The sequence below is a fragment of the Plasmopara halstedii genome, assembly GCF_900000015.1.
Source record: "Plasmopara halstedii genome assembly, contig: Scaffold_430, whole genome shotgun sequence".
Lineage (NCBI taxonomy): Eukaryota > Oomycota > Peronosporomycetes > Peronosporales > Peronosporaceae > Plasmopara > Plasmopara halstedii.
In genome coordinates, this window is record NW_020187350.1 from 1,013,155 (window position 1) to 1,040,212 (window position 27,058).

Below are 27,058 nucleotides of genomic sequence, written 5' to 3' on the forward strand. Positions count from 1 at the left end.
AGCACATTTGCGACGAATTGGAGCTCTAAGGAGTCGTAATGCAGATCTACTCCCGAACGTCGCGGTACCCATTGCTGGAAATGTATGCTCTGATGAAGAACTTTATTTCCTACGCAGCATATTGGAATGCAATTAACTTGTAATAGGGATTGACAACTCTCACCATTTTCTTTATCTTTAAAGTTATACCAAGGTTTAGAAAACGATCACAATATATCAAATTACATCGAACGGGAATTTTGTGAGTTATAGGCTTGCGAGCTAAGAATATAATACCTAAATTTTGCTAAATAATACTTCTTTTAACAAGGGTGGTGTTAAAAAACACCAGTTGAATATCGCTGAGTATTTCGCTCGAGCAACAAGGCTAAACAGTCTTGAAAGTAGATAATCGGGAGATCATATCCAAACAATGGAAACAATCCAACTATCCACCAAAACCATACAAGGTGCGACCTTGACGCTTCAAAGCATACACAACATCCATAGCCGTTACAGTTTTGCGACGTGCATGCTCAGTGTAGGTAACAGAGTCACGAATGACATTTTCGAGGAACACTTTGAGAACACCACGAGTCTCCTCGTAAATAAGTCCAGAAATACGCTTGACACCACCACGACGAGCTAGTCGACGAATAGCGGGCTTGGTGATGCCCTGGATATTATCACGAAGAACTTTACGGTGACGCTTAGCACCACCCTTACCGAGTCCCTTGCCTCCTTTACCACGTCCGGACATTTTAGTTGCTAAGTTTTTTTCAACTGTAGAAAGTTGTTATTCCGACAACGAAAATTGAATAATGATGTTTTAATTCGCGCATTTGAGTCAACAGAGAGTCCTATTTCGTAAAAAGTTTGAGTCGCAGGAAACCTAACCACCGCAAATTCCATTTTAGTGAATATATTTCGATTAAGACATAACCATTGGAGGATCAATTATCATTTGTCTAATAGCGTATACGATTGGTGGAACCTTACAAAAAGGAAAAAAAAATAAACTTCTCTCACTATTGAAAACTCATTCAAGTTCTCACCTCGAAGAAATTAGCTACTATGGCACGTACCAAACAAACGGCACGTAAATCAACTGGAGGTAAAGCTCCTCGTAAACAGCTTGCTACTAAAGCAGCCCGCAAATCTGCTCCTGCAACTGGCGGTGTCAAGAAACCTCACCGCTACCGCCCTGGTACTGTTGCTCTTCGTGAAATTCGTCGCTACCAGAAGTCGACAGAGCTTTTGATCCGTAAGCTTCCGTTCCAACGACTTGTCCGTGAAATCGCTCAGGACTTCAAGACTGACCTACGCTTCCAGGGGTCTGCAGTTCTTGCACTCCAAGAAGCTGCTGAAGCATATCTTGTCGGTCTTTTCGAAGACACTAATCTTTGTGCGATTCACGCCAAGCGTGTCACTATTATGCCGAAAGACATTCAGTTGGCTCGTCGCATCCGTGGTGAACGCTCGTAAGACCTGAAAATGTAAATTGTTTAGTGAACAATTCGCATATAATCATATCCCTTGGTGTTTCTTAACACCACCCTTCTGAAAGAAATATCTAACTAAACTTTCGCACTAGATCATCAAACAACAAATTAAATCTAGTATTGCGTGTGTAATTGTTTGCTATGATATTGCAAGAGTAAATTAATTCTATTTATCATGAATAAGGCTTTTGGGAGTTTGTGGCATCCACAGACCGCGAATTGTACTTGTTGGAACCGTGAGATAGCGTTATGTCAAAGCACCATTGCTGTTTTCTATATAATATACCTCTCAACGTAGTTGTTGCGCTTAGAAATTATATGTCGCAGCAGCCATAATGCTGAAAATTATCGCCTTGAATAATTGAATGCAAAACTTGCGGGCGATAACGATGACAGTCAAAAACGATTTCAAATCTTTTATCGGCAGAACCATGGACCACTTACAAGGATGAACAACCGCATTCAGCAAGCTCTTCTACAATCTCCTTGATTACCACACGTTTTACTTAGAAACAAGTGTGCTTCTCAGTTTTAGAAAGAGTCGAAAGAAATACATTTGAATTATATTCAGCGCAGAACGGTATCTAAATAGCTCAAATTTCTTCTGATGGGTGGTGTTGAAAAACACCATTGGATGGAAATGGAGATCGAGATGGCAATGAACACATATACGACTTTAAGTTAAGCCGAAGTGAACTTTGTCACTGCCTTCGTGCCTTCAGAAACAGCGTGCTTTGCTAGCTCTCCAGGAAGCATAAGACGTACAGCAGTCTGGATCTCACGACTTGAAAGTGTGGATTTCTTGTTGTAGCGCGAAAGCTTTCCGGCTTCCGAAGCAATTCGCTCAAAAATATCGTTTATGAACGAGTTCATAATTGACATACCACGCTTGCTAATACCTGTGTCAGGGTGGACCTGACGTAGCACTTTGTAAATGTAGGTCGAATACGACTCTACACGCTTTTTGCCCTTGCCTTTTCCAGACTTGGCAACTGTTTTTGCAGCCTTCTTAGACGGAGTTTTTGCCATTGTTGTACGTAAGGTTCAATTCAAATTAACTGCACAAGTCAAATTGGGAAATGACTAATGTGATGTTTATTCACGGTGCCGTTTTCCCGCGCATCGCCTAATTTGATGACATTTTTTTGCTTTTAGCTCGCTTTAAGATCTTTGATTGGTGGAATAGTGATTTGACATTTTGGATTAGTTTTTACTCTTCTCTTGTCTGTACAGTAAGCGTCTCAAAATTTTCCAATAATCGACAAAAAATTGACGCCAAAAAGAGAGATCGGAAATTCCACTTAAAGCCACGCGGCGCAGATAGATCTATCGACCATGAAACTGGGGGCGAGCCAGGACACGTATGGCGCCGGAAGCGATTCCGCTCGCAGTGCATCGGCTATTTCAATCTCTTCTGTCATGGCAGACATCAAGGAGAAGTTCAAAAACGACGAGGAGGAGCAAGGTATGATCCGGTGAAAAGATATAGTTTTTTGCTTATATCTTCTGTTGGCGCATTCCTTGTTGCATCGTTGAAAGCATTTTAACAATACTTCCCTCGTTGCAATATATCTTCAGTTTCACCTTTTCAGGGTCTAGACAAGGCCACAGTCTTACAGGAGACCAAAATCTTTTCGGACGCCAACACCGTGACTCGGCATCCAAAGAAATGTTGCCAGCTGATTACAAAGCTGCTTCATATATTAACTCAAGGTGAGCCCTTCACGAGTGCTGAGACGACTGCCGTCTTCTTTGGCGTCACAAAGCTTTTTCAGTCCAAAGATGCCAATCTACGCCGTATGATGTACCTATTCATCAAGGAGGTGGCCGAGGCCACTGCCGCTGACGAGGTACTCATCAATATATATAGCGGATATGCGATGTGATGGAAGCTACGAATCAGTGTCACTGACCTCAATGTTTTGTGACCAGGTGATCATTGTGACACAAAGTCTGACTAAGGACATGAGCTCAGACGTGGATTTATACCGTGCAAATGCTATCCGAGTGCTTTGCCGTATCATTGATGTACGCTTAAGCAGTTAAATCCTAATGATGTATCAACTAATCACAAACAATATACTTTTATTCGTGCTGCTAGGGCTCCATGTTGAACGCTATTGAGCGCTACATTAAGCAAGCAATAGTTGATCGTAATGCTCTTGTAGCTAGTTCGGCTCTGGTGGCGGGTATTCATTTAATCAAAAACAACTCGGAGATTGTGCGTCGCTGGGTGAACGAAGTGCAGGAGGCCGTTAACTCTACAAATGATATGGTTCAGTATCACGGTGTCTCGCTGCTGTATCACATCCGACAGCATGACAAGCTTGCAGTGTCAAAGTTTATTACACAGCTCCAGAAGACCAGTCTCCGCTCGAATCTTGCTACGTGCTTACTGATCCGTTATACGACGACGCTACTGCGAGACAACGCAGGTGGCCAGGATCCCGCTCCGCTTTATTCGTTTTTGCAGAAGATGCTCTATCATAAAAATGAGGTACGCAGTCGTGCATGCTTCTTGTAGTCGAAATTCCCTGCTTTGACGCTACTTCCATGCCATCTATGTGTGGAGCAATAGATGGTTCTCTATGAAGCTGCCAGGGCACTGTGTACACTGCCAGTTGACTCGCGTGACCTGACACAAGCAATAGTCGTACTTCAACTGTTTCTGAGCTCCTCCAAGCCTACTCTCCGTTTCGCTGCTGTGCGGACTCTCAGTCAAGTAGCATTGACGCAACCGATGCTTGTTACACGCTGCAATGAGGATATGGAGGCACTTATTACTGACTCGAATAGATCTATTGCTACGCTAGCCATTACCACGCTTTTGAAGACTGGTCCGCTGCTCTTGCTGCAAAACAAAGACAGCTGCTCTGACTAAATTATTTCTGATTTTTTTTTTTGATTAGGTGCCGAGTCAAGCGTTGACCGTTTAATGAAGCAGATATCAACTTTTATGGGCGACATTGCAGATGAGTTTAAGATCGTGGTCGTGGAGGCCATCAAGAATCTATGCGTGAAGTATCCTCAAAAGCATCGCGTGTTGCTTAATTTCTTGGCCAATTTTCTTAGAGAAGAAGGAGGGTTTGATTTCAAGAAGACGATAACGGACGCGATTCTTTTCTTAATTGAACGTATTCAAGAGTGCAAAGATAGTGCACTGCTACATCTGTGTGAGTTCATCGAGGACTGTGAATTTACTCAATTATCGACTAAGATTCTGCGCGTCCTGGGGCAAAAGGGACCGACAACATCAGTACCAGCGCGTTACATTCGCTTTATCCGGAATCGCGTTATTCTAGAAAATGCACCGGTGCGCGCTTCGGCTGTTTCAGCTCTAGCTCAATTCGCAATTCGCGTTGCTTCTCTTCGCGTGAGCATTTCGTCGCTACTACAGTGCTGCAAACTTGATGATGACGACGAAGTTCGCGACCGAGCTACAATGTATCTCTCCATTTTGAACGGTGATGAAGTAATCAGTCGTGCGCTACTTGTAGAGGATTTTCCCATTTGTGTTGCAACACTTCAGAAATCTATTGAACAGTACGAGCTGCGCCTCGCAGATGGTCCTCTTACTTTCGAAGCATTGCCGCATGTTGATGTTGACGAGGTTGTCGTCGAATCAAGTATTGATGATGCAGAGGCTGACATCGAGACGATTCAGGCAGATACAGTACCTGAACCGCAAGACGTTGCAAAGGAGCTATACACCGTATGCCCACGACATGGAAACTTTTATCGTTTCCTGCTAACATCTTTCTGTTACCAATTAGATCCCAGAGTTTGCTGAGCTTGGTGCGCTTTTTCGTTCGTCCAAGCGTCTTGAGCTTACTGAGGCTGAAACGGAATATGTCGTCAGCTGCACGAAGCACGTTTTTGCGCAGCATTTGGTGCTCCAGGTATGTGGCCGAGTCCTTCCATTAAATGTCATTTTGTGCCCAAAGTCATTGTTTTTCTCTTGCCAACAGTTCAAAGTGCTTAATACAGTAAGCGACCAGCTTCTTACGAACGTAAGAGTAGAATTCGTCTTGGAGCCGGAAGACGTTTGGCAGGTACAATCGGTTATTCCCGTCAGTAAATTGGCCTATGGTAAGACCGGCTCGTGCTATGTCTGCTTGCGATTCACTGGCGATGGTGTCTACCCTGTTGTTCAGCTTGCCAATGTTGAGGTGCGTCTAATTGTAAAATTTTTTACGGCTTCTTAGTGACTTACACAGCGTTATTGCTGTTACTTTTGCACTCTTGAAGCTATTGTTTAAAGTGCATGAGGTCAACCCTTCGTCCGGTGAGGTTGAAGACGACGGCTTTGATGAAGAATACCCAATGGAGAATCTTGAGATCGGCGCGTCAGATCTGATGGCAAAAGTCTCTGTGAATGATTTTCGTTCGGCCTGGGAAAGCATTGGTGACAGTGCCGAGGTTAAGGGTAGCTTTGGTCTCAAGTACAAGACTCTGGTGGAGGGCGTGGCGGCAGTCATCGAAAACCTCGGCATGCAACCTTGTGAGAATACCGCTGTGCCCCAGCCAAAGGCAAGGGCGCACATTTTGCTACTATCGGGTGTATTTGTTGGTGGCGTCAAATCACTTGTAAAGTCCAGGATATCACTGGACGAACAGAGTGACAGCTTGATTTTGCAGGTAAAATGTGTACATTATTGATGTTTACTTCAAATTGTGGTGTTAATGTGCTGCATTGTATAGATGGCCGTGCGCACGGAAATGGAAGAAATTAGTCAGACCATCATGGACTGCATTCGATAAGGAGTTATCAGAAAGATGTGCTGATATGAGACATCGGCGAGTGTTTGAACAACGAAAATGAGAGATGAGATATAGCAGCTCAAAAATTAGACAGGCTAAGATAGCTATTGCTTTCCTCTTAAGGTGAAATTGTTTTTATGTGGAGCATGTCCGTCACGATTGCAACATTACATCGATCAGGCCCTCGGACCAAAGCCGTAAAAGCATTCCACTGACCGAAGTCTCGTCACCAGTAGTCTCTGCTAGCTCATCAATTGTTGCCCCACGTGTCGAGGTAGACGATGCGTACAATTTCATGAGCGCAGGTGTCATCTCTCCTGGAAAGATAATGCTTTTAGGTTGAGAGGGTACGCTAGTAAACGCTCCACCTATATTTTCACTGTCATTGTCCTCCTCAATCTGATTTTCGCTAGCACTGCCACTTTCGACACTTTCGTCATCGTCGCTGTTCCTCTCGTTTTCATCTCCCTTTCCCTTCCAATCATCTTCACCATCACATGTACACAGACCCATGTGATGCCGCCTGCAGTTTGACAACGAAAAATAAACGGCAACATATGCCTCCTTCATTTCGTCTTCACCCATTGATAAGCGGATGTGTGAGCGATTTTTGAAGCGAATGGTGACATTGCTGTCAAGCGGACTCGGACCTAGATCATCTGCTTTGTTCGTCAACTTCGCCGACGGCGGTAGACGATTGGCAATCAAATCCATCGCAGCCTCATCAGCGGCTTCCTGCAGACTTTTATCACTGACGTAAACAGCAAGTTTACCAACTAGTTTCTTGCAGATAGCTGTAAACTCCTTAGCGTCCTCAGAGTCCGACGAAGATTGAGTACCCATAAAACGCAAGTAGCCAACAGGAAGACCTTTACGAAATGAAACGTCCGAGTCAAACGCTTGACGAAGTATGCGAGGCAGAGCCACCTCGAGAAAGTTTGCCCATGAATTGTGCTGGTACACCGAAATTGTCACGTGCGTCGAAAATTCATTATCGTCGGTACAGGCTTGATGTATGACGCCACGCGGGAAGTATAGCAGATCTCCTTTTTCCATGGTCAATTCCATCCACGGCTCACCAATCTGATCCACCGTCAAATCCAAGCTGTGTTCACCCGCTAACTCCACCTGCGGATGATAAAGCTTCCATTTCTTGCGACCCTGTGTTTGTAGCACAAAAATCTCTACATTGTCATAATGCGGCGCCAAGGCCTGAGAATTAGCGGGTGTCAAGTATGCGCTAGCACCTGCCAGACAACCAAATACCTCTTCAATGGCAGCATTTAATTCATACAGCCCGTCTGCGTAGCGCTGCGGCTGGTAAAATTGGCAGCTATAACCCTGATCCAATAAGCTGGCAACCTGTCTACTTGTTGCTTTACTATCATGATGATCTGATTCGAAATTCTCGCGCCTTGAATTGATGTATCTGCAAACCATCAGGTCTTTGCCGAAGCTCATGGAATGCGGCTGTTTCTCCATGATCCTAAGCATCTTTTGGCGCGAGAACAGGTGACTATCAAACAGCGCGCCTTTGACTGCATTGCGCACATGCAGCGGTTTTTGCTCAAAATATTCGGACAGGAATGTGTGAATTGGCATACCACCCAGCATTTTCAATAAAGTCTTCTCAGCCCTCTGATGATCATCCACCGGGACAATCTCAATCACAGTTGGAGCAGCAGGATCTACTGGTCTAGATATACCATCTTTTCGTTTCTTATTGCTGAGATTGTTCACATCTTCGCTGGCGCGGCGCTTTCTTTGGCGCCCGCACTTCTTGGAGCGGCTCATTGACAATTGCAATGTCCACCCTTTCGTATGGTGTAAAACGCATCAATTTTGTGTTGCATCCTTTCCAAACGACCAAAAAAATAGATCTCGCAAGCCGTTTAGTCCTAATAGATGAAGTGGCGTCGTGCAGTTGCGTGCGACACACGACTGCTTGAAAAGATAGAAATTTTGCGAGGGCATTATGTATGCCAAGTACACATATCGTATTCATGGGTGATATCGTTAGGTTGTATATTGTGGCGAAGAAGACTGTTTGGTCTTAGACTTTTATACACTATCTGATCATATCCTACTTATGGCCTGGCGGGACCACCGTGTTATAGATTGACTGAAAGAACGAAGACGTCATGCTTCACGCTTTTCTCTCTTTGTGGGGCATGCTCCTTTCTACCTTAAAGCAAGATACCCATCGGCGAGGAAAAGGAAACTGTGATAGGGTCAGTGTAGCAGTTGGAATTGCAAGCAACGATATTGCTAGCAGCCTTTTGCGCAAGCTGATTGTAGAAGCGCTGTGAGCCACAATCTACCCAAGTGAGAAGGAAAATTGTTTTCAAAATGTCACGGTGCCCAGAAAAGTTCATGTCCGAATCAATAATTTTTGCCCTGCCCATACCCATAAAGCAGATACATATCGCGGAATAGAGAGTAAATCCCAGTTCAGACACATAGTTGGGGCCTAGAAGTTGAACAAAGGAGATCGTACTCTACAGCAGTTCCGATGATATGGATTAAAGCGGCTCGCTACTTTGGCCTCTTGAACGACCGCTGTAGAGACAGGCTGCTGTAAATTAGGTCAGGCAATGGCGTCAAAATGTAGGTCCATCGCTGTCAGGTTCTGATGATGCACCTGAGGTAACAACATCAAAATACGTTTTGCCGTGGGAAATAATGAAACTAGCTATTCGTAGCGAGCTAGATTTCCCCCTCGATGGTGGACAAGCAGAGTTTTCCATAGACGCATTTGTCGTTCGTCACGACCCAATCAGAAAATTGCTTGTATCTTATAAAATATCCAAAGGATCTGTGTGCAATTTTTGAAATTCAGGAGAACATCAAGCTGGAACTGTCGATACGGTGAGTTAACCCATTGGTTACGAAGGAAATCGTCAGCTCGTTATTTGGCGTAGATGGGTTCGTCAATGAGGCCACTTAAAAGGCATTGTGCGCAAATTGCATCAACCGTACTGTTGAAAATTTTAATGACATACAGATAAAAAGACCCACCAAGCGTGTTGCCCCTGGACCGAGAAGTGCGTCACGAGATCAATCTGGTTGTCGGAATAAATATACGTACGTCAGCTTACTAGATGAACACTGCTACGTCGTAAACACTTACTTTCATGCCGAGCACACCCCGAAATTGATAATATAATATTCTGGAGCGGTATTTGCTATCCGCAATAGGAAGGATTACGTAGAGTAACGACACGTGCGCTTGTCACTTGCCAAATTTGGTCACAATCAAGAAAAATTCTTTTGGAATGGATTTCCATCTTATGTATCGCGCTTTTCCTGGTCAATGGATATTTTCAGCTACTCGCGCGGATCAAATGTTTTATCGCTGCAGAAGGAGGCTGTGGTCATGCCATGTTTTGTACAACGCACCAGCGACGTTCAATTTTCTTATAAGAAAACTGCTTATGCCACATCGCGCATAAGTCCAGCTTAGTGCAGAGCACAAATTCTTCGATGCAGATATTTGTATTGAACCATTTTGAGCTGAGCTCCGCTGAAAAAATATATTTCTTGGGCGTCGACAAAGTTCTTCTATATGCTTCAGTGAGAAGCTTGGTCTTACGGGCAACTTACAAACCCTCGACCCGAAGGCATGTACGATCCGTACTGGTTGTAGGCTCGTTACACATATCTATATCGTCGCCCTACCTCCCCAAAAAAAATAGCGATGCGATCCTTCTTCGTCATCGGGTATACATTAATAGTAATATATTTGTACGTTTGGTCGATGTGGTTGCAAAATTCTTCCTTGATGCCCGGTAGATGTGACACTGGTGACGGCGCGACAGCGCTTGAAGGTGCCGCGCAAGAGTCAACCATAACATGTATTGCGCTGTTGATTGCTTGGAGTGACGGATATTATTGGGTATGAATGTTGATTTGTCTAAGTATTGAAAAGACGCCCTTTTGTTTACCGCTTCGTCGCATGGTGATAAACCAGGATAAAGAACTCAATAACAAACGTATAATGTGGCGCATTGAATTTCCATATCATCTTATAACATCACGAGAGGGACGACGTATGGCTCGTGAGCACAGTGTTCTGATATTTAAATACGCGCAAGTGGATAAGCACTTCTGTGCGCATGTGTAAAACATTCTGATGGGTAAAGTTTTCAGCACCTATAATAAGTGCTACATCCAGCGTGACGCTAACAGTTGGTAAGCATGACCGTTTTCTACTTTTTTCAATTAATGCGGTTAATAATGCCGGCATCATGGTCAATAAGTGTAAATTAGCAAGAAGCTTCGTCTCACTGCTGCCAGCTACACGTTATCATATTTTTGGTGAGTATCCAGGCAAGCTGTTTCTTGTTGAAGTTCGACGCCAGTATGACTTGCATGTGTCAGACATATGTCCGCATATAATCATGCCCGCACCGCCTGTCAGGCGAAACGCGTAAGCTGAGCGGTGAGGGATTATGAGCTGCGTGTGGCGACTAAAACACTTTTACTCGCTATAGCTTCGTAAAATATTGTAGTACACACCTCATCACAATGTTGTTATTGCTAAGTTATGCATGCATGGGTCCGGTCTTAGTGGGGGAAGCTGTTGATACTGATTGACTTGCTTACATTAGCCTGTTTATACGTCGCAGCTTAGCAGAAGATTTCATTTCAGCGAGACTAAAGATCGTAACTCAAAATCGCGATGCTAAGCTGATAGCCATGGTATAAGAAAAGTTCTGCATACACGAAAGGAAAGGAAAAGATATATAAATTCATAGCGCTGGGTTATGAGTTGCATTAGCAATCGATGTCAATGTGCAATGTTGTGTCATTGTTTTTAATGTCGTCAGCTTGAAGATTATTTGAGATTGATAAAATCATATGCTCATAATCTATAAGCTGATGATGTACATGTGCACTACACCCCCTTGACGTTAATCGCAATTTATAGTAAAGGTGAAAGTGTCACGAATAAAGTATAATGGATGATTTGATTTTGTATTCCCGAACATTAGGTTTAAAATGACATTTTGAAGGCCGTCGCTTCTGCTGCATCCGCACTGCAGCTGACTTATTTCATACAAAGTTTGGTGGAAGACGGCATCATGTCGCCAAATTGGCATGATGTGGTTCATTGAGATAGTAACACTGACCAATTTTCTCCAACTTTGACACAAGCGGAATCTGCCCAAAGACCGCGTTTCTCACGAGAGCATTGGGAATAGACAATAAATCGGTTAAAGAGCACATTTGACATTTTTGCGAATAGCTCATCAAGTGCCTACACTCGATTCAGCCCGCGAGCGTTTGGTATAGATGCCTGCGCTCAACTCTTAATGCTTCGTACGAATGTGTGTATAAAATATTTCGGACGAATATTTGTCCATATATGTAAACAGCTGCATTGGGAGACAATTGATCGTGATTCCATGAAAAAAAACACCAAGAAGAAAACTTCTCTGTTGTGTAGCGAGTAGCGCTGGCTCACGACGGTATCACAAGGTGGAACGAATATTCTGTCGGATAACACGGAAGAAAGTGTAGACGACGTCGACGTCTTTGACACAGACGTGTTATCCGATATCATGGTCCAGAATCAGTTCGATTTCATGATAAACTTCTACAAGAGGGAAGCATCCGCGTTCACATCTCCCACCACCACTTCGTATATCACTAAATAAAAACCATTTTGACTCAGCTACCTCGTGCTCTGCAAGTGTCAGTTATATGTACCCATGACGGATAATGAACTCAGCTCCTCTTTCGGTAACAAAACATACCAACACGGCGATCTCAGTTTCGCTCAAGTTCTTGGGTATCTCTCTTAAAAATAACCTCTTTCTGAATCCGTAATTTCCGACTGGAATAGCAAGCACACCTTAAGGTAAGTCCCGTCACTCTGTGCGTGTTTGAAAGACATGCTTTTCACAGCCGTGTAGAGCCCCCTTGGCTGAACCGTCCCATCATGACAGAACAGTTTATCATTATTGGCTACAGCTTATAATCGCGATTAATAGTAAAACTTCTGCCCAGCTCCAACTCGTCACCACAGCGTTGAGAATTCAATGTATGGTTGTAGCCCACTCCTTCATACCAGGGTACGTGTAACGGTGTCACACTCCAACTCATGAAATTGTGAACATTCACAATTTACATTTTACTGTCGTTTCGTACGAGGCTCACGTGTCAAATTTACCTCTACAACCCAGGGCCGTCCGCACGCATTTTCTGCTCAATTAGCCCTGTGTCTAGGAGACGAGAGACACTCAGATTCATTGATTCCGAGAGCACCCGCGGGCAGAGTCCTTCTTCGTCTCCTGCATGCGGTGCTACTTCGTACAGCATGCCCGCGGCTGTAGATTAAGCGCATTCTAATCCCTCGGCAGCCAAGCACCGCCTATCGCGCCCGTCCTGCTGACGGATAACCTCGTCAGAAATTTGGAGGAAGTCGACTACGAGTCGGATACTCATGGGACGAAGAGAAGGGTGAGGTGCGCCAGCGGCGCGACGTGAGCTCTGCTCGAACCTTGCGATACCGTGTCCGTTTCCAGATCTCCCATCTTCTGAGGAAAGTGGTATCACTACCAATGACATCGACGAGACACACAGACAGCAGTTGGATGCTGCCCGTAGAGGGCTATGCGCGCGCATTCACGGTCGGTCTTAAACTCTCGTGTTCCCCTCGGCTCTCTCTCGGCGGATCCTGCTACAGAATCGAAGTTCGCGATCGCTCGATCCTTGAGTGTCGACGTGGTCGGGTTTCCGGCCACAACACAAGCTGAGCTTTACCAACAAAAAGCTACGCGAGCTCGATTCTTGGTTCCGCATGATACCCCGTTGGATACGAACCGCGCTCGACTTCACGCTCAAAGAGGAGGTACTACCGTATCCGCGATGTGGACAATTCAGGTGGCGCTCGCCCCCAGCGAAACCGCTGTAGATGACGCATAGCTAATTGAGCGATGGGGGCAGCGGCGCCATAAACTTCCCTCGCTGTCCAATTTTCTGCGGAGCTACTAAGAGGTGGACGTGCGCGTTGAACGCCATTTTCGATTAGAGCTTGCCAGACTCAAGGCGCGTCGCCGACTTCCGTCGTATTGTCGCCCTGCGACGTATGAATTAATCTTTCACGCTTCCGCGAGCTATGTGGTCTCTCACTGAGTCTACGACCAGGGCAGCTCATGGCCCTTCGGCTTCCCTGGTTATTACCGAGAAGTGCAAAGCGTACGACGACGCGGAATGTCATGATACCTCTGATCATAAGCGTCCACGATGTCAAGGCAGTATTGCCGAAGTGTCAGCTCAAACTCCCGCAAGTTCTCGGAGTCGGGGTATCCCACCATTTCACAAGATACTGGATCTGATCCTGGCAGCGACGTCGACACGCTAGACGTTCCACCTTATTGTATACACCACCGTTCTCGTTTGGAGGGTTGGCGTCGGATGATGAAGCCTTGGTCGATCGACGTCTGGTGACTCGCGATAATCTTTGAGCTCTTAAGAACAAGATCCGTCGCTAATAGGACTCCGCCGAGCATTATGCACTCCGTGCTCAAAACTCGTTGCTGATCCGGCTTCTGGGTGGTTGAGCGCCTGTAGGCACCACTCCGACACCAACGCTTTCGTGTTCATTTGCACCGAACCCCGATACAACTTGAGCAATTCCACATAAAACACCAGATGGGTGCGCTTTCATTTCGGAAGGTTTAGCGTATACGCAAGGCTCCGCTTGACCACGTCCGATTAACCGGCGATGGATCTTCGTCGTAAGGGTAGCAGAAATTGCATGTATGAAAAGGTTTTTTGCATCTAATAAAGCCAGGTTTCCGGCTTAAAGTGTTCCACATTTCTTCTGCTTATTCCGTTTGCATATTCTTTCTGGGTGTTCAGCCATCGAATCGCGAACGTGTCGAAAGACACTCAGTCTAATCGACAGGAAGTCATCGACTTCCTTACAAACGCTGACATCAGCTAGCCGTCCGTCTATTCTATCCACATCAACCCCTAAGCCATGAAGTGGAGGCGTCAGTAGGACGCGAGGATGAACGAACTAATTCACGTAGAACAGCGTGTAGTCGATAGACGAATGCTCTGCATTGATCAGAGCAAACTCTTCGAGTGGCAGCATGAAGTTTGAACTAATTTGTGTATTATGGTCTACGCTACCTTCATATCTAATCTGCATCCAATCTTTGGGATCATCCAGCCATTGACCTTTCTGCAGTTGTCAATCATCCTACCCGCCTGAACACTAGTTGCGTAATCAACGTATTGTAGTCATCGTAGGATCAGACGAAATGGCGCTCCAGCCCTTCTAAGTCACAGTGCAGCACTGCGAAGGACATATTCAGCGACACGATTCACGCATTCAGTTTGGTCATCGGTCTGCGGATGGTTTGCTGTTGACATATCTAACTTGGTGTCCAGCACTTTTAATATAGTGGACCAGACCTTCCCAGTGAAGCGTCGGTCTCTGTCCGGGATAACTAACTATGGGAGGCCATTTTGTCAAAAGACACGATCCACAAACATCGTCGCTGTACCGACACCGTCGATGGTGTCTGACACCGCCAAAAGGTGAGCCATTTTGCTCAAACGGTAGACGAAGACTACGATACCCGTATTGCCCGCCGAATCCTTCAGCAGGCCAACACAAAATCCAAACTCATGGAGTGATGTGTACCGGCAAACTGGCCAGCGGTGCCGCCGTAGTCGGAGAAGGCTTCACCCTTTAACACGTCTCATACGTGCGCACATAGATGCTTGTCCGTTTGTACAGATTGGACCACCAGTAGTGGCAGCTCATCGAGCTATACGGCTTCTCACACCCGAAATGACCAATGAGTAGAGTCACAGAGAATACGGTATTTCACATCCTCATCGTGAGGAGCCACGATTCGTGGCGTATCCGTCGAATCGATGCTATAATACAGCAACTTGTTATTTAACGAATATTGGTGAAACTGTGCGCGCAATCGCATCGACAAATTCATGTCCGGTTTTCAAACTCCTTGCTTCTTCGAGCTTGTAGCAGCGCTACACATTTCCATAACTCGCGTACACGGCGCGGATCAAATTCGTCACTGACGACGTCACCGTATGACATGAGCAAAAATCTGGCCTGCGTGACAACGCATCAGCCGAAGCATTCTGCTTTCTTGGCTTCTACCTCACCTCGAAGCTATATCTGCAAAGAAGGAGAGCCACCTGGCCATCATCTGCGAGAGGTGAGGCGACTGAGTCGCAGTGCGTAGTGACGCATGATTTGTGTAAAACACAATCGGCCTTGAGCCAAGCAGGTGCATCCTGAACTTAACAAGCGCATGCTTTATCCCAAGTCATTTCTTGTTTAAGACTTGAGCTGGTGAGACTCGAAAGCGATCACCCGATCTTACCCCTCGGTGTATACTTGCAGTTGTTCACAGCCATAGCAAAGTTCAAAGCGTCACAGACGACACTGAAAGAACGATCTAGGTCTGGCAACGCCAGTATTGGTGCATATAAGAGGTTTTCTATGAAGCTGTCAAAAGCATTTCGATGCTCGGTGTCCTAACACCATTCCGCTCCCTTTTCAAGAAGATTCGACAGTGGCCGCCAATTTGCATAATTCTCGCTGTACTTGTGCAATCAGTTAGCGAGACTAAGCCACTTGCGCAAGCCCTTTTGATTCATGGAGCCGGCCAGTCCACAATGGCCTCTGACCTTAGCGGGATCCGCTCGGATGCCACGCTTCCCAATGAGGATCATGTTCAAAGGATTTCTCTCGCGCCGAATATGCACTTATCGGAATTAGCATACAGCTTATCCGTGCGCATGCACTCGAGCACCGCTCTCAAATAAACGATGTGGTTTTCCCCATCTGTCCTCCCGTGCCCCGCACGACTGTGGACGAAGATCGACGAAGTATGTTTTTCATATGCCCGGTGGGGCCTGAACAATTGCGTCACACGACTAATTTATATTGCTGGGGCGTTTGACAGCCCTTGGGCCATCACCAGCCACTACCAGAGCGTGCCGCTTGGAATACTCCGCTGTCAGCGGAATATCACTCGCTCTCATGAGCAATTGGTAATACCCATCGACCAAGGCGAGTGCCCTGTACTTTGTACATCCAACCCTGTTGTTCTGGAGAACATCCTTTCTAGGTATCGGCGCCTATGTCGGAGTGGTAGCGACATTGAGCTTATTGTAAGCGTGAACGATACGCCATTTGCTGTTCGGCTTCCGGACACAAACGTGGGTGTTGAATGGGGAGACATGCATAAATGACCTCTTCTCGGGCAGGGGTCATTGGCGTGTTACACAGTATTTGGTTTCCGGAACCAGGTCGACCTGATGATGCACACCGCAATCCGGAGGAAGGACCGACGGAGGGTCTTAGAGACGACGTCTTGAAATTCCCTCACCAAATGATTGTACGGGTCCGAGGAGTTTTTCATGACCAAAGGTCCACGCTGTGTGCCTAGCACCCTCTTGGTGTCCTCATGGACGCCTTCATTCAGAAGCGACGACGAGTTGATCTTTTAATCCGCCGTATAATGACGACTTCGGCTAAGTCGCCTGCTCCAAGGCACCGCCGAAGTCTTCGAAGGACATCTCGTCCAGCTCAAGAAGAGCATCCACCGCGAGAATAGCCTGAAGGGTGACGTCGCCAACTTCCTCCCCCAATATACCGTTGATATGGATGTATATCTGTGCGTTATCGTGTACGGTATACACATTCGGGGTCAGGGTGGACGCCGGGCGTCTTGCAGCAAGCATATGGCGTTCTTGTCTCGTCCTCACAGAGACTTTGTCTCGGCGAGACCAGTGTAATCACGCACTCAGCTTCGTCCATTGTGCCCATTTCCAGCTCCACCGGAGCTCTGATATAATTGACAACATCCGATGAAGGGCTGCTAGCTCCGCAGTCTTCGTCCAGTGGATAGCGTGCAGCTCCAAGCGCATTTGAAGGCCTTGCCTAGGATGTCTCGGACCTCGCTTGACAATGCCATACGAGTCATGCAGCTGCTGCTTCGAAACGTGAGTAGTGCTCAGTGGATTTTTGCCACTCCACGTGCATCACTGAGGCCTCGTCCTCGATGCCTCGGACCTCGTCTGACCATGCCACTCGTGGCATGCAGCGACTGCTTCAAGAATGGAGCAGCGCCTTGTGGGTTACGTACCACTCCACGTTCAGCCCGCGATCCATGCTCGGGTCTTTTGTCCATTACACCTTTAGAGTTCGACAACTCGGATACCCCGATCTCCAGCATGTTGAACGTCCCGGTCTAGTGCCCGCGTCGATAGCGTTTTTGCTTCCTAGCAGAGGTGGGTTCATGACTTACCAAAGCTGCACCAGGAGACGTGTGCGTAGCGCACAAGGTCTTCGACATTCAATCGATCCATGGATCATGGTGTTCCAACCATACCATACGAAAATTGTGGTCATACCTTGTATCTTAGCTTAAGACTAAGCAGCATTCCACGCTATTTAAGTGAAGAAACTCGACACCGACGTTCACGGAAACCCTCTGCGTCGTGACACATGTCCCCGTCGCTAAGCGAACAGCGACGATGTTACTCAATCGCACTTTTTGCGCCTCAGCATCCAGCTGACCAACTTCCATCTTAACGTTGAGCATATTTGTCCGATGCACGGGGGTTGATTAGGATCTTTCATGACTTCTCTAAGCCCTTCACGATCGCCTTCACCAAACCCGGCTTGTATGCACGTTCCATGTTCAAGAGCATGGAGCTCTTCCGGGCTGATCTCTGCCGACCTCTCCCTCTTTGAGACTCAACAGAACTCAGTTTCTCCCTATTAAAGTGCCCCGCGCCTACTGAGTGTTGTCGTTTCACCGCGACGAATCAGATACTGATAAGAAGCGGGACGTCGGTTCGATAAACCTTGACGCGTCTTGCGCAGGGGACAGCCAATCCAAATGTAGCGGGTGTCTCCACGTACAAAACATCGTCGGGATCGAACGCTCCTCGGTAGCTCGGAGCTCTGCCTCCTCTTTCTCAGCATAGCTGAGATCCATCGGCTCGACGAGCTGCTAGACAGTGCATTCCAACCAAATCGTATTGACTTAAAGTTGAATTCGGCATCCAACGCCATATCCACTGCTTCTTCAAACGAAGACGGATACACACGGAATACTTCCATTCTGGCCACACCTGTGCGGAAGTCATATAGACGGTTACTGAGACCGCTTCGGGGAGAGGATCTGCTGCCACACCGGCAATGAGAGTATACAACATTTGGACAAAGTATACCGATTCCCTCTTGCCCTGTCGGACGGCACGAAATGCGATCGCACGCGATATGTCTGTTGAGCTGGCGATACCACTCATAAAAGCTGTATCTTCAGCTCTGTCCAGGAGAAAAAATCTGCTTCGACCGAAGTGCCGCACGTCAGTGCCCATTCTCGCGCTCGGTTCCCAATCTTGGATATAGCTGGCGCCACGCGCTGTTGCCCGGTCGGAAGCATGGCGGACGCCATAGCCGTCTCGAGCTCTATCTTCCGGAGCAGGAGAGTATCTCCATCCTTGTCCTCAATGTTCCTAAGGCTCACCATGAGCGGCTTGGGCTGGGATGATTCATTTGTTGTCGGGGGTGGCGTCATGGGTGCCGTCGACACCGATAAATTCTGCTGTAGGTGCTCTAGCAGAGCATTTTCGTAGCTCGAAAACGCCTCTTGGCGCGCGCTGATCGCCTCAGGTCCTTGCGATGCGAGGTATTGCACGCTCTTAGGGCCAAGCAGATACATCATCCTTTTATAACCGTCCCGCATGCCCTGAGACAAATAGGAGAACTATTCCATCTTCACAGAGGATCAGTCGTAACGACTTAGGTGTAGATTGACTACAAATGCTACCAAGTGCAGCGGGGCTGCCGTAGCTTTTTCGCTTAAAGCAAGCTAAGCTAATGTTGGTCACCTAGGATTTATACTTTGAACCAGTACGAGTGTAGCGCATCACAATCCGCTTTTTCCAGGAGTTACCATACCCTTAACCCGAGGCAAATAAAATCTTCCGCTCATAGGTAAACTGCATTTCTTTGTTTTATTTGCGGCAAAGCCGCCTATATCTATATCTTTATTTTTTTTTAAATAGTAAACCCGCTTACAGTGCATACCTACTGGCATCCAGCCACGTACTGACTTCTTGCAAAGGTGTAGCCACACCATTGTGTGATCACACCATCTTGTATAACCCACATCCTTGTATGGTCACGCCATCTTGTGAGACCCACCCCTTCATACCAGGGCACGTGTATCCCCCGTTACGAATGCGGCATATGGGCATTGCTCAAGACTATTAGCAATACTACTACCAGCTTTTCTGGACAATCCTATACTCCCGCGTCAAAACCATCCCAGCTCTGTATTCGTGTCAACTTCACTTCTGCTTTCTAGCGGAGGAATTCGCAATTCCGCGAAGCTTCACCAGAAGCGTAGTACGTAATGTGATTGCCTACGGCTTTCAGGCGAATTGGAAGTTACAGTCAGGTTTTAGTTATAAAGTCATCGCTTTATGCCTCTAGTTTGAAGCAAAAAGCGGTCCATACTGACAAAGTTATCAAATCTTACAACAAGATCTTGACAATCTTCAACGCCTAAACGAGCCATTCTATCAAGAGTATTGCAAATAATAAACGCTCACAACACCTCCACATACTCAGTACTGCTGCGAGCAGTCACATGTCGCACGTATATACGAACTTTCAAAACTTGTGATGGCTTCAATTTTCTAGGCGTCGATGTTAAATACCAGCACACCTAACTTATGAGGCTCATCCTAGTCGCTATGTTTCATTGACCGCAGTGTCCACAAGTTACTTTAGAACGCGTGCTTCGATATAGGGGTACAGAAAGATTCTCATCCGCCATGACGCGCATACTGCTGCGAGGGATGAAGGATAACGCGACAATTGTTATTTACTTGTTCGAATCCAAGTACACCGAAGACTGGCGGAAATCAACTGTTAGTTTATGTCGGTTTTTTTCTGTTTTGTCATATTTTCCCAACGTTCAAGACTGTTTGTTACAAACGAAAAGATTTTTTATGAGTACTTACCACGACCGTATCCGCTTTCTACTTCGAATTTCAGTCGTCGATATTCAAATATCTCAGACGAAAGCGATAATTACGCTTTTTTGTTCGTCATACTCGTCGATTCTAGGTCAACTGAATACCAATAGGCTTTGGCGGTGAATACTACCAATAATGCATATTAAATAGGTAAGTAAAATTGACCCTGAGTACGGTGGGAACTCTTGGTAATCTATACCGAAATCTTAGACTTCAGTAGTGATAGATATACACAAGGCGGTATGAGTACTTCATGCCTCGACATTCAGTTTGTAAATTATTCTTAATCAAGCTTTTAATACCGCACATCCGCTACTAACTCAATTTTGACGCATTTTTATATCAGAAGGATAACTAAACTTTGGTGCGATAGTTTCTTTTTTTTCTATGTGGGCCACGTTCCTGGATGTGCGCTTAATGTATTGGTTTTGCGCGCTAAAGTAATAGAGCAAACACAATGGAGACGAGCTCAAATTCGACGGCGTGCCGGGATGTAGAGTCAGAACAAGTGCGTATTAAGCTGGAGAGAGCTCGGTCCAGGGTAGGAAGGTCACTTGCTAATATACCGACTGGTCGCACGTACGACTCGCCGCCGGACCAACCTGTGTGCGACGCTTTTCTGGTGCAACCGCCTGCGGATCCGGATAATGTGCGAAAGGATGACGCTCTGAGGCAGGAAAGTGAAACGTCGAGGTTGTTTTGTACCCCATCAAGATTCCTATGCTATTAGCTTTGATATTGATGACTTTGGTGGAATTCAGATCTGGAAACACTGAGAGTCATGAGGAGAGGAAGGTTTGTTGTTTGATTAGCAGAATTTGTGGCCAACTTGCTATCAATAGCTGAGATTTTGATCATGTTCATTTGCTAGGGTGAGGTCGAGTTGACGAAGATCTCGTAAGCACCATATTTTATTAGCACAAAGCGAAGCCAAACATGTGATGATTGCTTACTTATTAATTTGTCCTGTTCGAAGACAACTCGGGACCTTAAAGAGTATGTGCATTACAACAATAGAGCAGTTTTCTACGAACAGTGTCAGCGATGACAATGATAAAAAGGATGTCAGCCTAACGTCAGAAGCTTCCCCCCCCCTGCCGGTTGCAATTTCAGGTGAATGAGCCTGTATAATCATTCGTTTGAAAGAGAGGGGCATCCTCAACCAGTATATGTTATGCAAGCAGTTGTAATGAATTCATCTCCACTGCAGTCGCCGATGACCACCACAGCCCGAAGTCTGGGCGAGGCCGGGGTTACAGAACCCCCAGACCACAACAATAAGTCTCATCATGTAACATTGAAACCGGAACTTGCACGAGAAGACAGAGTACAGCGGGCAGACCATCGATCTCTGAATGAGTTCCTTGTTTCTGAACTCGAGGTGTATTGCTCGCAATTGCTGGGTAAAGGATACTCGCAACGCGGATCTTCTGGTGCTTGTGACCTTGCTCGGGTCACTGGCTTACAGCTGTTTCAGGATCATCAGCGAGCTCTTATGGACTTTGATGACGACTGGAAAAGGTCAGCTTTGGTGGCGTAGATAGAGGAAGCGCAAGAGATACTAATGTTTAATTGCTGCCAGATCACATGCTGATAAGAGACCCGCCCTAGGGACCCTCACCGAAGTCCAAGAAGTAGCTTCAAATTTGAATTGTAATCCTTTCCAGCTTGGAAACTCAAATCCTATCAGCGTAAATGAATGGCAGACGCTATTGACGCAGGTTAAAGCTTCTAATACGAAGTCGACCCCGGCAGGGAAGCCAAAATTCTTGCAAGTTGGTGTTCCTAAAGGTCTCGACTTTTTGGTTGCTTCGTACAAACGAGGGTCGAACGGACTCATTGTTGGACAAGATGACTGCTACAATGAGCGTGAGCAGGTAAGATCGTATTGTGCTCAAGCCATCATGCACGACTAATATATGCCTTACTGGAAACGTGACTAGATCAGTGCGTTTGTGGCTCAAATTACATTAAATCAACATACATCGGCACTGTATGTCGTGGTGTCTGCTAGCTCTGACCTCGCTCAATGGGAGAAGGCGCTGTCGTCTGAGAGTTTAATTCGAAAGTATCCGTATTGGGGTACTAAGAAAGATCGGCAAAATCTTCTGCAGATGTTGAGCAACGAGTACTTTTCAACCCATAGCCTGTTCGCACACGTTCTGCTTGCAAGCTACGAAACGTTCATGGAGGATATCTCAATCGTTGCATCTCTTCAGTGTCAACTAAGTGTCATTGATGTTCATCGTCAAACAAATGACAAAATCACAGCAATTTGGCCACAACTGCTTTCGATAAGGTGTCGTCAGCGATTGCTGCTTTGCCATTCATCGCACAATTTTGACGCGCGAAAACTTTTGCACTTTCTTGTCCCTGAAGTGTTCAGCTCGCGGCGGAAACTGCTGGTAAATCTTACCATGTTTGTTCATCAATTACTCCGACAGCTTTTTTTAACTCAGTTTGTTCATTCATGCGGTCAGGCATGGAATAGTGCAGCGTTTCATCCACATCATATAAGTGCAATTTGCAACGTGGTGAAGGCTTTTGTGCTGAGCTCAAATGAGGGAATATGCGCCGCCTTTATATCAAATGTTGCATCGTGCACCCAACAAAAAAGCGAAATTGAAATGACTGCCATGGATACTCTTTACAAGCAAGGCATTGTGAGAGCAATGGAGCCATCAATCATGGTCCCAATGAAGCGGGTTCTTAGTCGAAAGTCCCGAAGCCGTCCTAGCAGACATATACCGGCGCAGGTAGATGCCGTCTTCGTTCGTTATTGATTCATTGGACGCTAACGGGAATTGATTGCAGGGAAAGCTTGAGCAGCCAGATCCACCAACTAATCACGTTGACTCGCAGCTTGTGATCAAAGCTCACAGTGTTTCCTCTAAGAAACGGCGACGGAGCGACGGCACGCCTGGATCACGCCAACGTATCGGTCGTTGTGGCAAATGCTCTGGGTGTTTGACTGAGGATTGTATGAAATGTGGACACTGCCAAGATATGAAGAAATACGGCGGACCAGGCCTTCGGAAACAATCTTGTAAGAATCGTAAGTGCTTAAATCCGAAAATATGGGGATATGCGACAAGAAAGAGGAAGCGCAGCAAAACTAAGCGTGCTAAACCCTCCTCAAGCCGTATAAATGGTGACTTAGAGGTCGATGATGATGGGTCCGTGGCTTACTCCTCCATCGAAAGTGATGGAGAGTCTGTGTCAACCGCGCCACATGGAAATGGCGACTCGGGTGACGAATCTTTTCGATACTCCGATGCCCCAATAGATTCTCCGCGTGATTTGTTGTTGCCGGCAAGTGATACCTTACTGGACGATAATCTATCTCTCAGTGATTTAAGCTCCCGATCTGCGTCTGCAAAATCACGTGTGGTGCGATGCGGAGAGTGTGATGGTTGCAACGCTCCTGACTGCATGAAATGTCCACATTGTCTCGACATGAAGAAGTATGGAGGACCGGGGTTAAGAAAACAGACGTGTAAGAATCGCAAATGCAATGCTCCGAAAATACTGATGCTTAACAAGGCAAAAGGAGGCGACGATCAGTATGTTGACGAGAAGGGAAATGTGGTCTATAGCGGGCGAAATGACAGTGTATTGGGATCGTCTCAGAGGTCTCATTCATCGGAAACAGCTTCTTTTAGTACACCAATTCATACAGACGTGCTTACTGTTATTCAAGAATGTGAGCGCTTTGTGCAGCCTCGACTAGTATTTGCTTGCGTAGATTGCCCTGCGCGTTTCAGCTCGAATAGGATTCTCTCCTTTCACGTGCGCGTGGAACATGCCACGTTAACAAGTCATGAGAGCTATAGCACGGCTGCCTGGGAGCGGGAAGCAAGCCGTTTACTAGCGCAGCCAATATATCAACAAGCTATAATGAGTGCCGAATTAAAGCACCAGGATGGAGTCTCACATACCTTGCCTTTAGGATATGCGAAGCTGGAGGTACAAATTAATTGCAAACATCAGCACCGTGTTACTCACTTTTCTGGATTCATGTGTCGTAGGGTCACGGTTTTCAATTTTTTTTTGTTGAGCCGTTCATTATTCTAGGACGCATGGAGACGAGATGGTGCAAGCTTTATAAGGTATTGGGTTATGAGAATCTCCGGGGTCTTCCAGGTGGCGATGTGAACTGCCACATCGGTAATGATAGTGCAATAGCAGCAAGACATGCAGTCATCTCATGGGATGCTCGATCCAGCCGTTTTGCGATTGAATGCTTGAGTGTCCAGACGCCAATTTTCGTAAACGGACAAGAGATTGCGTTTTCATCGGCGCCAACCCTGTTGAGCAGCCGAAGCATCATTCAGATTGGTGCTAGCGTCTTTTATTTCTTGCTACCCATCGCGACGAAAGCGGTCGATTTGCTTTAGTTACAGAGCAATTATAATCAAAAATTAACTTTGGCTCTCGTATGTAACGTTTAGATGAACGTGCAATTTGGCAAATTAAGGTCCAACATAAATCTTCTCAAATTATTTTATTGGCAACATATTGATATATTTTCTAGATCACAAGTCAAAATCTAGAATGTTGTGCTAGATTCTTTCAAGTTAGTCCTAAAGATAGCAGCGTGATGACGCTGAAGACTAGCTACCACATTGTAGAGTCTACAATGTACTGAAACTGTCCAATTTGCAGCGCCTGAGTATCACTTTTGTTTTCGTACGTACTACAATAAATTGCGAGCGATATTCGAGCCAGTCGACTACATTCGCGCACACTCATGTTTGCAGTTTGCAGAAAACTGAAGACGACGATAATTGCATTGATGACTCACTGACCAGAATTGCCATTCTCGCCAACACAGATGCAAACATACAAGGTCTGGTGGATAAGGGCGACGACGTAGCAGGTAACACCGCCGCTAAAGCTAGTGCAACAAACACATCGGCCAAAGTTGCAGCACCAGACTCCGACAAAGTCGATATCTAGCCAAAGTTTAACTCCTGACTTCGCTTACGCAAGACAGATTTTGGTACAGTGTCGCAGACGATACAGAAGAGGTTGTAATTGATAAAGAAGAAGACGGAGATGCTGAAGAAGAGGTTGAAGATGATACAGCCTTATAAAAGAAACAAAGGCGCTGCAAAAGCGGGAAATATCTTGCATAATACGACGATGACTATTCATGCTGAGAAAATACTGCAGCTGCACTGTATACACATGCAGAAAGAACCATTTTTTATAGACAGCGTTAACGGTATGAAGACTCGAGTTGTGCCCGAATGACTACTTGCATGATGTGTTACTTGATGTGCTGATTATCATAATATTTGCTATTTCGCTGCAGCAAATTTCTAAGTGGTAGCGATTGTGGTGCTTCCGTATTTACGTGCAGTGATATAATAATAAACGAATCTTGAAGTGTACAAGCGACGCCTTTCGACACATAAACGAAACATTTGTATACTTGTGAAATTGCGTAATACGCTTTGGCCTGTAAATAAATTTGTCTGAGCTTCCAGAATAGACATTCAACAATCAGGACGAATGTTACGCAAAATTACAAAGGACAATGTTGACTCTACTTGGAAAGCTATCTGCTGTATGTGCGTTGCTAAGCTGCCGTAGAGCCTATCAGATTGCTGGCCAACTATCGCACAGTGAAGTGAAGTGCTGGCTAGTGATTTTATGCATGCGAAAAAGGTTTAACATGTGTTAGGTGCTTTTGGCAGACAATGCTGGATCAGCCAGAGTCATCATCTTTTTTTCTTTTTGCGAGTGATATTATACAGCGTTTGTAATTTTTGTGATCCAGAAATTCTGATATGCTTGCTCACCTTCGCTGCAGTGATGGACATGTCAACGATGAAGGTGAAACTGGGACTTGCGGCCATAGGGGTTACCTGCAAAACTTGGTGATATATAAACGCTGACAATGAAGAGTACCTAGAGATATTGTTGCGCGTACCAAGCGACATGCAGGTTACGAATGAGCAGCTCAGGGCAATTGGAGTGTCCAGCGCAAGTGATATCGCACTCGAGCTGAAGAAGTGTCTGCACGGGCTCAAGCAGGCAGACCGACTATGAGGTCAGCTGATGCAAACAAGACTTTTTGAAGCAGAATTTAAACAATGCGTTAGTAACACGTGTCTGTACTACAAGCGCAATAAGAACGAGATGGACGTGTTGGGTGTCCATGTCGATGATCTCGTACTAAGTGTCGGCTGTAGGCAATAATTGGTTTTTCAAGGCAGTGATATCGCTTTCGTCTGGGAATTCGAGTGAAAACTTCTGGTACGCTTGCGTATGTCTTAGATCAGGAGGAGGGGACAAGTGGGTTACTTCGGAAGCACGACTGGAGTTGACAATTACAACACGTTATCCGATCAATAATAACTGTTACCGAACAGCATCCTGCTAACAAACATTGCAGATCCTGGGAAGCCCAAATATGTAAACAGTTTTCAATTTACCACCTACTGCGCACACCCCATTTCAACACGTTAACCACTTTTTTGGTGCCCCTACTTCTACTGGGATGGCTCGATGGTTGAATAAACCTGTCGTTGTGTCGTATTTTGTAGCACCTCAAATTCTTCTCTTCGGTAAAATTAGATACTTGAATTCTGCAGGAATTTGCACAACAAAGTCATCACCAACAGCCCTTATGCTTATTTCTAAATTGGTGAGAAGGACAGCTCCGTGGCATAAGTAGCGCTGCATTCAATGTTGAAATATGGATGGTAAAAGAGCAACTGATGTATTAGAACCAAGGCATTCTCCCTGCACTA

At 45.9% G+C, this 27,058-nt stretch overlaps 9 protein-coding genes across 9 annotated transcripts; 4 read left to right on the plus strand and 5 right to left on the minus strand.

Moving 5' to 3' along the window:
• Positions 1–427: 427 nt before the first annotated feature.
• Positions 428–739, minus strand: PHALS_09778 (tpa: histone; the record flags this gene model as incomplete). Its single annotated transcript, XM_024725094.1, has 1 exon — positions 428–739. One exon carries the CDS (start codon positions 737–739, stop codon positions 428–430), a length of 312 nt encoding a protein of 103 aa, XP_024575905.1.
• Positions 740–1,053: 314 nt separating this feature from the next.
• Positions 1,054–1,464, plus strand: PHALS_09779 (histone h3; the record flags this gene model as incomplete). The annotated part of the gene is made up of 1 exon (XM_024725095.1): positions 1,054–1,464. One exon carries the CDS (start codon positions 1,054–1,056, stop codon positions 1,462–1,464), a length of 411 nt encoding a protein of 136 aa, XP_024575906.1.
• A 698-nt stretch (positions 1,465–2,162) lies between these two features.
• PHALS_09780 (histone h2b) lies at positions 2,163–2,510 on the minus strand (the record flags this gene model as incomplete). Its single annotated transcript, XM_024725096.1, has 1 exon — positions 2,163–2,510. One exon carries the CDS (start codon positions 2,508–2,510, stop codon positions 2,163–2,165), a length of 348 nt encoding a protein of 115 aa, XP_024575907.1.
• Positions 2,511–2,816: 306 nt separating this feature from the next.
• Positions 2,817–6,242, plus strand: PHALS_09781 (coatomer subunit; the record flags this gene model as incomplete). Its single annotated transcript, XM_024725097.1, has 10 exons — positions 2,817–2,946; positions 3,060–3,331; positions 3,414–3,509; positions 3,583–3,978; positions 4,060–4,318; positions 4,391–5,193; positions 5,255–5,380; positions 5,450–5,650; positions 5,730–6,119; positions 6,183–6,242. The coding sequence occupies 10 exons, from the start codon at positions 2,817–2,819 to the stop codon at positions 6,240–6,242; spliced, it is 2,733 nt and encodes a 910-aa protein (XP_024575908.1).
• Positions 6,243–6,395: 153 nt separating this feature from the next.
• PHALS_09782 (Uncharacterized conserved protein) lies at positions 6,396–8,036 on the minus strand (the record flags this gene model as incomplete). The annotated part of the gene is made up of 1 exon (XM_024725098.1): positions 6,396–8,036. The coding sequence occupies one exon, from the start codon at positions 8,034–8,036 to the stop codon at positions 6,396–6,398; it is 1,641 nt and encodes a 546-aa protein (XP_024575909.1).
• A 718-nt stretch (positions 8,037–8,754) lies between these two features.
• PHALS_09783 (uncharacterized protein) lies at positions 8,755–9,074 on the plus strand (the record flags this gene model as incomplete). Its single annotated transcript, XM_024725099.1, has 2 exons — positions 8,755–8,803; positions 8,869–9,074. The coding sequence occupies 2 exons, from the start codon at positions 8,755–8,757 to the stop codon at positions 9,072–9,074; spliced, it is 255 nt and encodes an 84-aa protein (XP_024575910.1).
• Positions 9,075–9,841: 767 nt separating this feature from the next.
• On the minus strand, positions 9,842–10,091 carry PHALS_09784 (uncharacterized protein; the record flags this gene model as incomplete). The annotated part of the gene is made up of 2 exons (XM_024725100.1): positions 9,842–9,916; positions 9,969–10,091. The coding sequence occupies 2 exons, from the start codon at positions 10,089–10,091 to the stop codon at positions 9,842–9,844; spliced, it is 198 nt and encodes a 65-aa protein (XP_024575911.1).
• A 1,261-nt stretch (positions 10,092–11,352) lies between these two features.
• PHALS_09785 (uncharacterized protein) lies at positions 11,353–11,652 on the minus strand (the record flags this gene model as incomplete). Its single annotated transcript, XM_024725101.1, has 2 exons — positions 11,353–11,502; positions 11,569–11,652. The coding sequence occupies 2 exons, from the start codon at positions 11,650–11,652 to the stop codon at positions 11,353–11,355; spliced, it is 234 nt and encodes a 77-aa protein (XP_024575912.1).
• A 9,102-nt stretch (positions 11,653–20,754) lies between these two features.
• PHALS_09786 (hypothetical protein F443_07035) lies at positions 20,755–25,256 on the plus strand (the record flags this gene model as incomplete). Its single annotated transcript, XM_024725102.1, has 13 exons — positions 20,755–20,990; positions 21,059–21,092; positions 21,169–21,194; positions 21,274–21,410; positions 21,482–21,818; positions 21,880–22,174; positions 22,241–22,702; positions 22,778–23,053; positions 23,112–23,687; positions 23,760–24,263; positions 24,326–24,406; positions 24,929–24,986; positions 25,132–25,256. The coding sequence occupies 13 exons, from the start codon at positions 20,755–20,757 to the stop codon at positions 25,254–25,256; spliced, it is 3,147 nt and encodes a 1,048-aa protein (XP_024575913.1).
• Between the last annotated feature and the right edge of the window lie 1,802 nt (positions 25,257–27,058).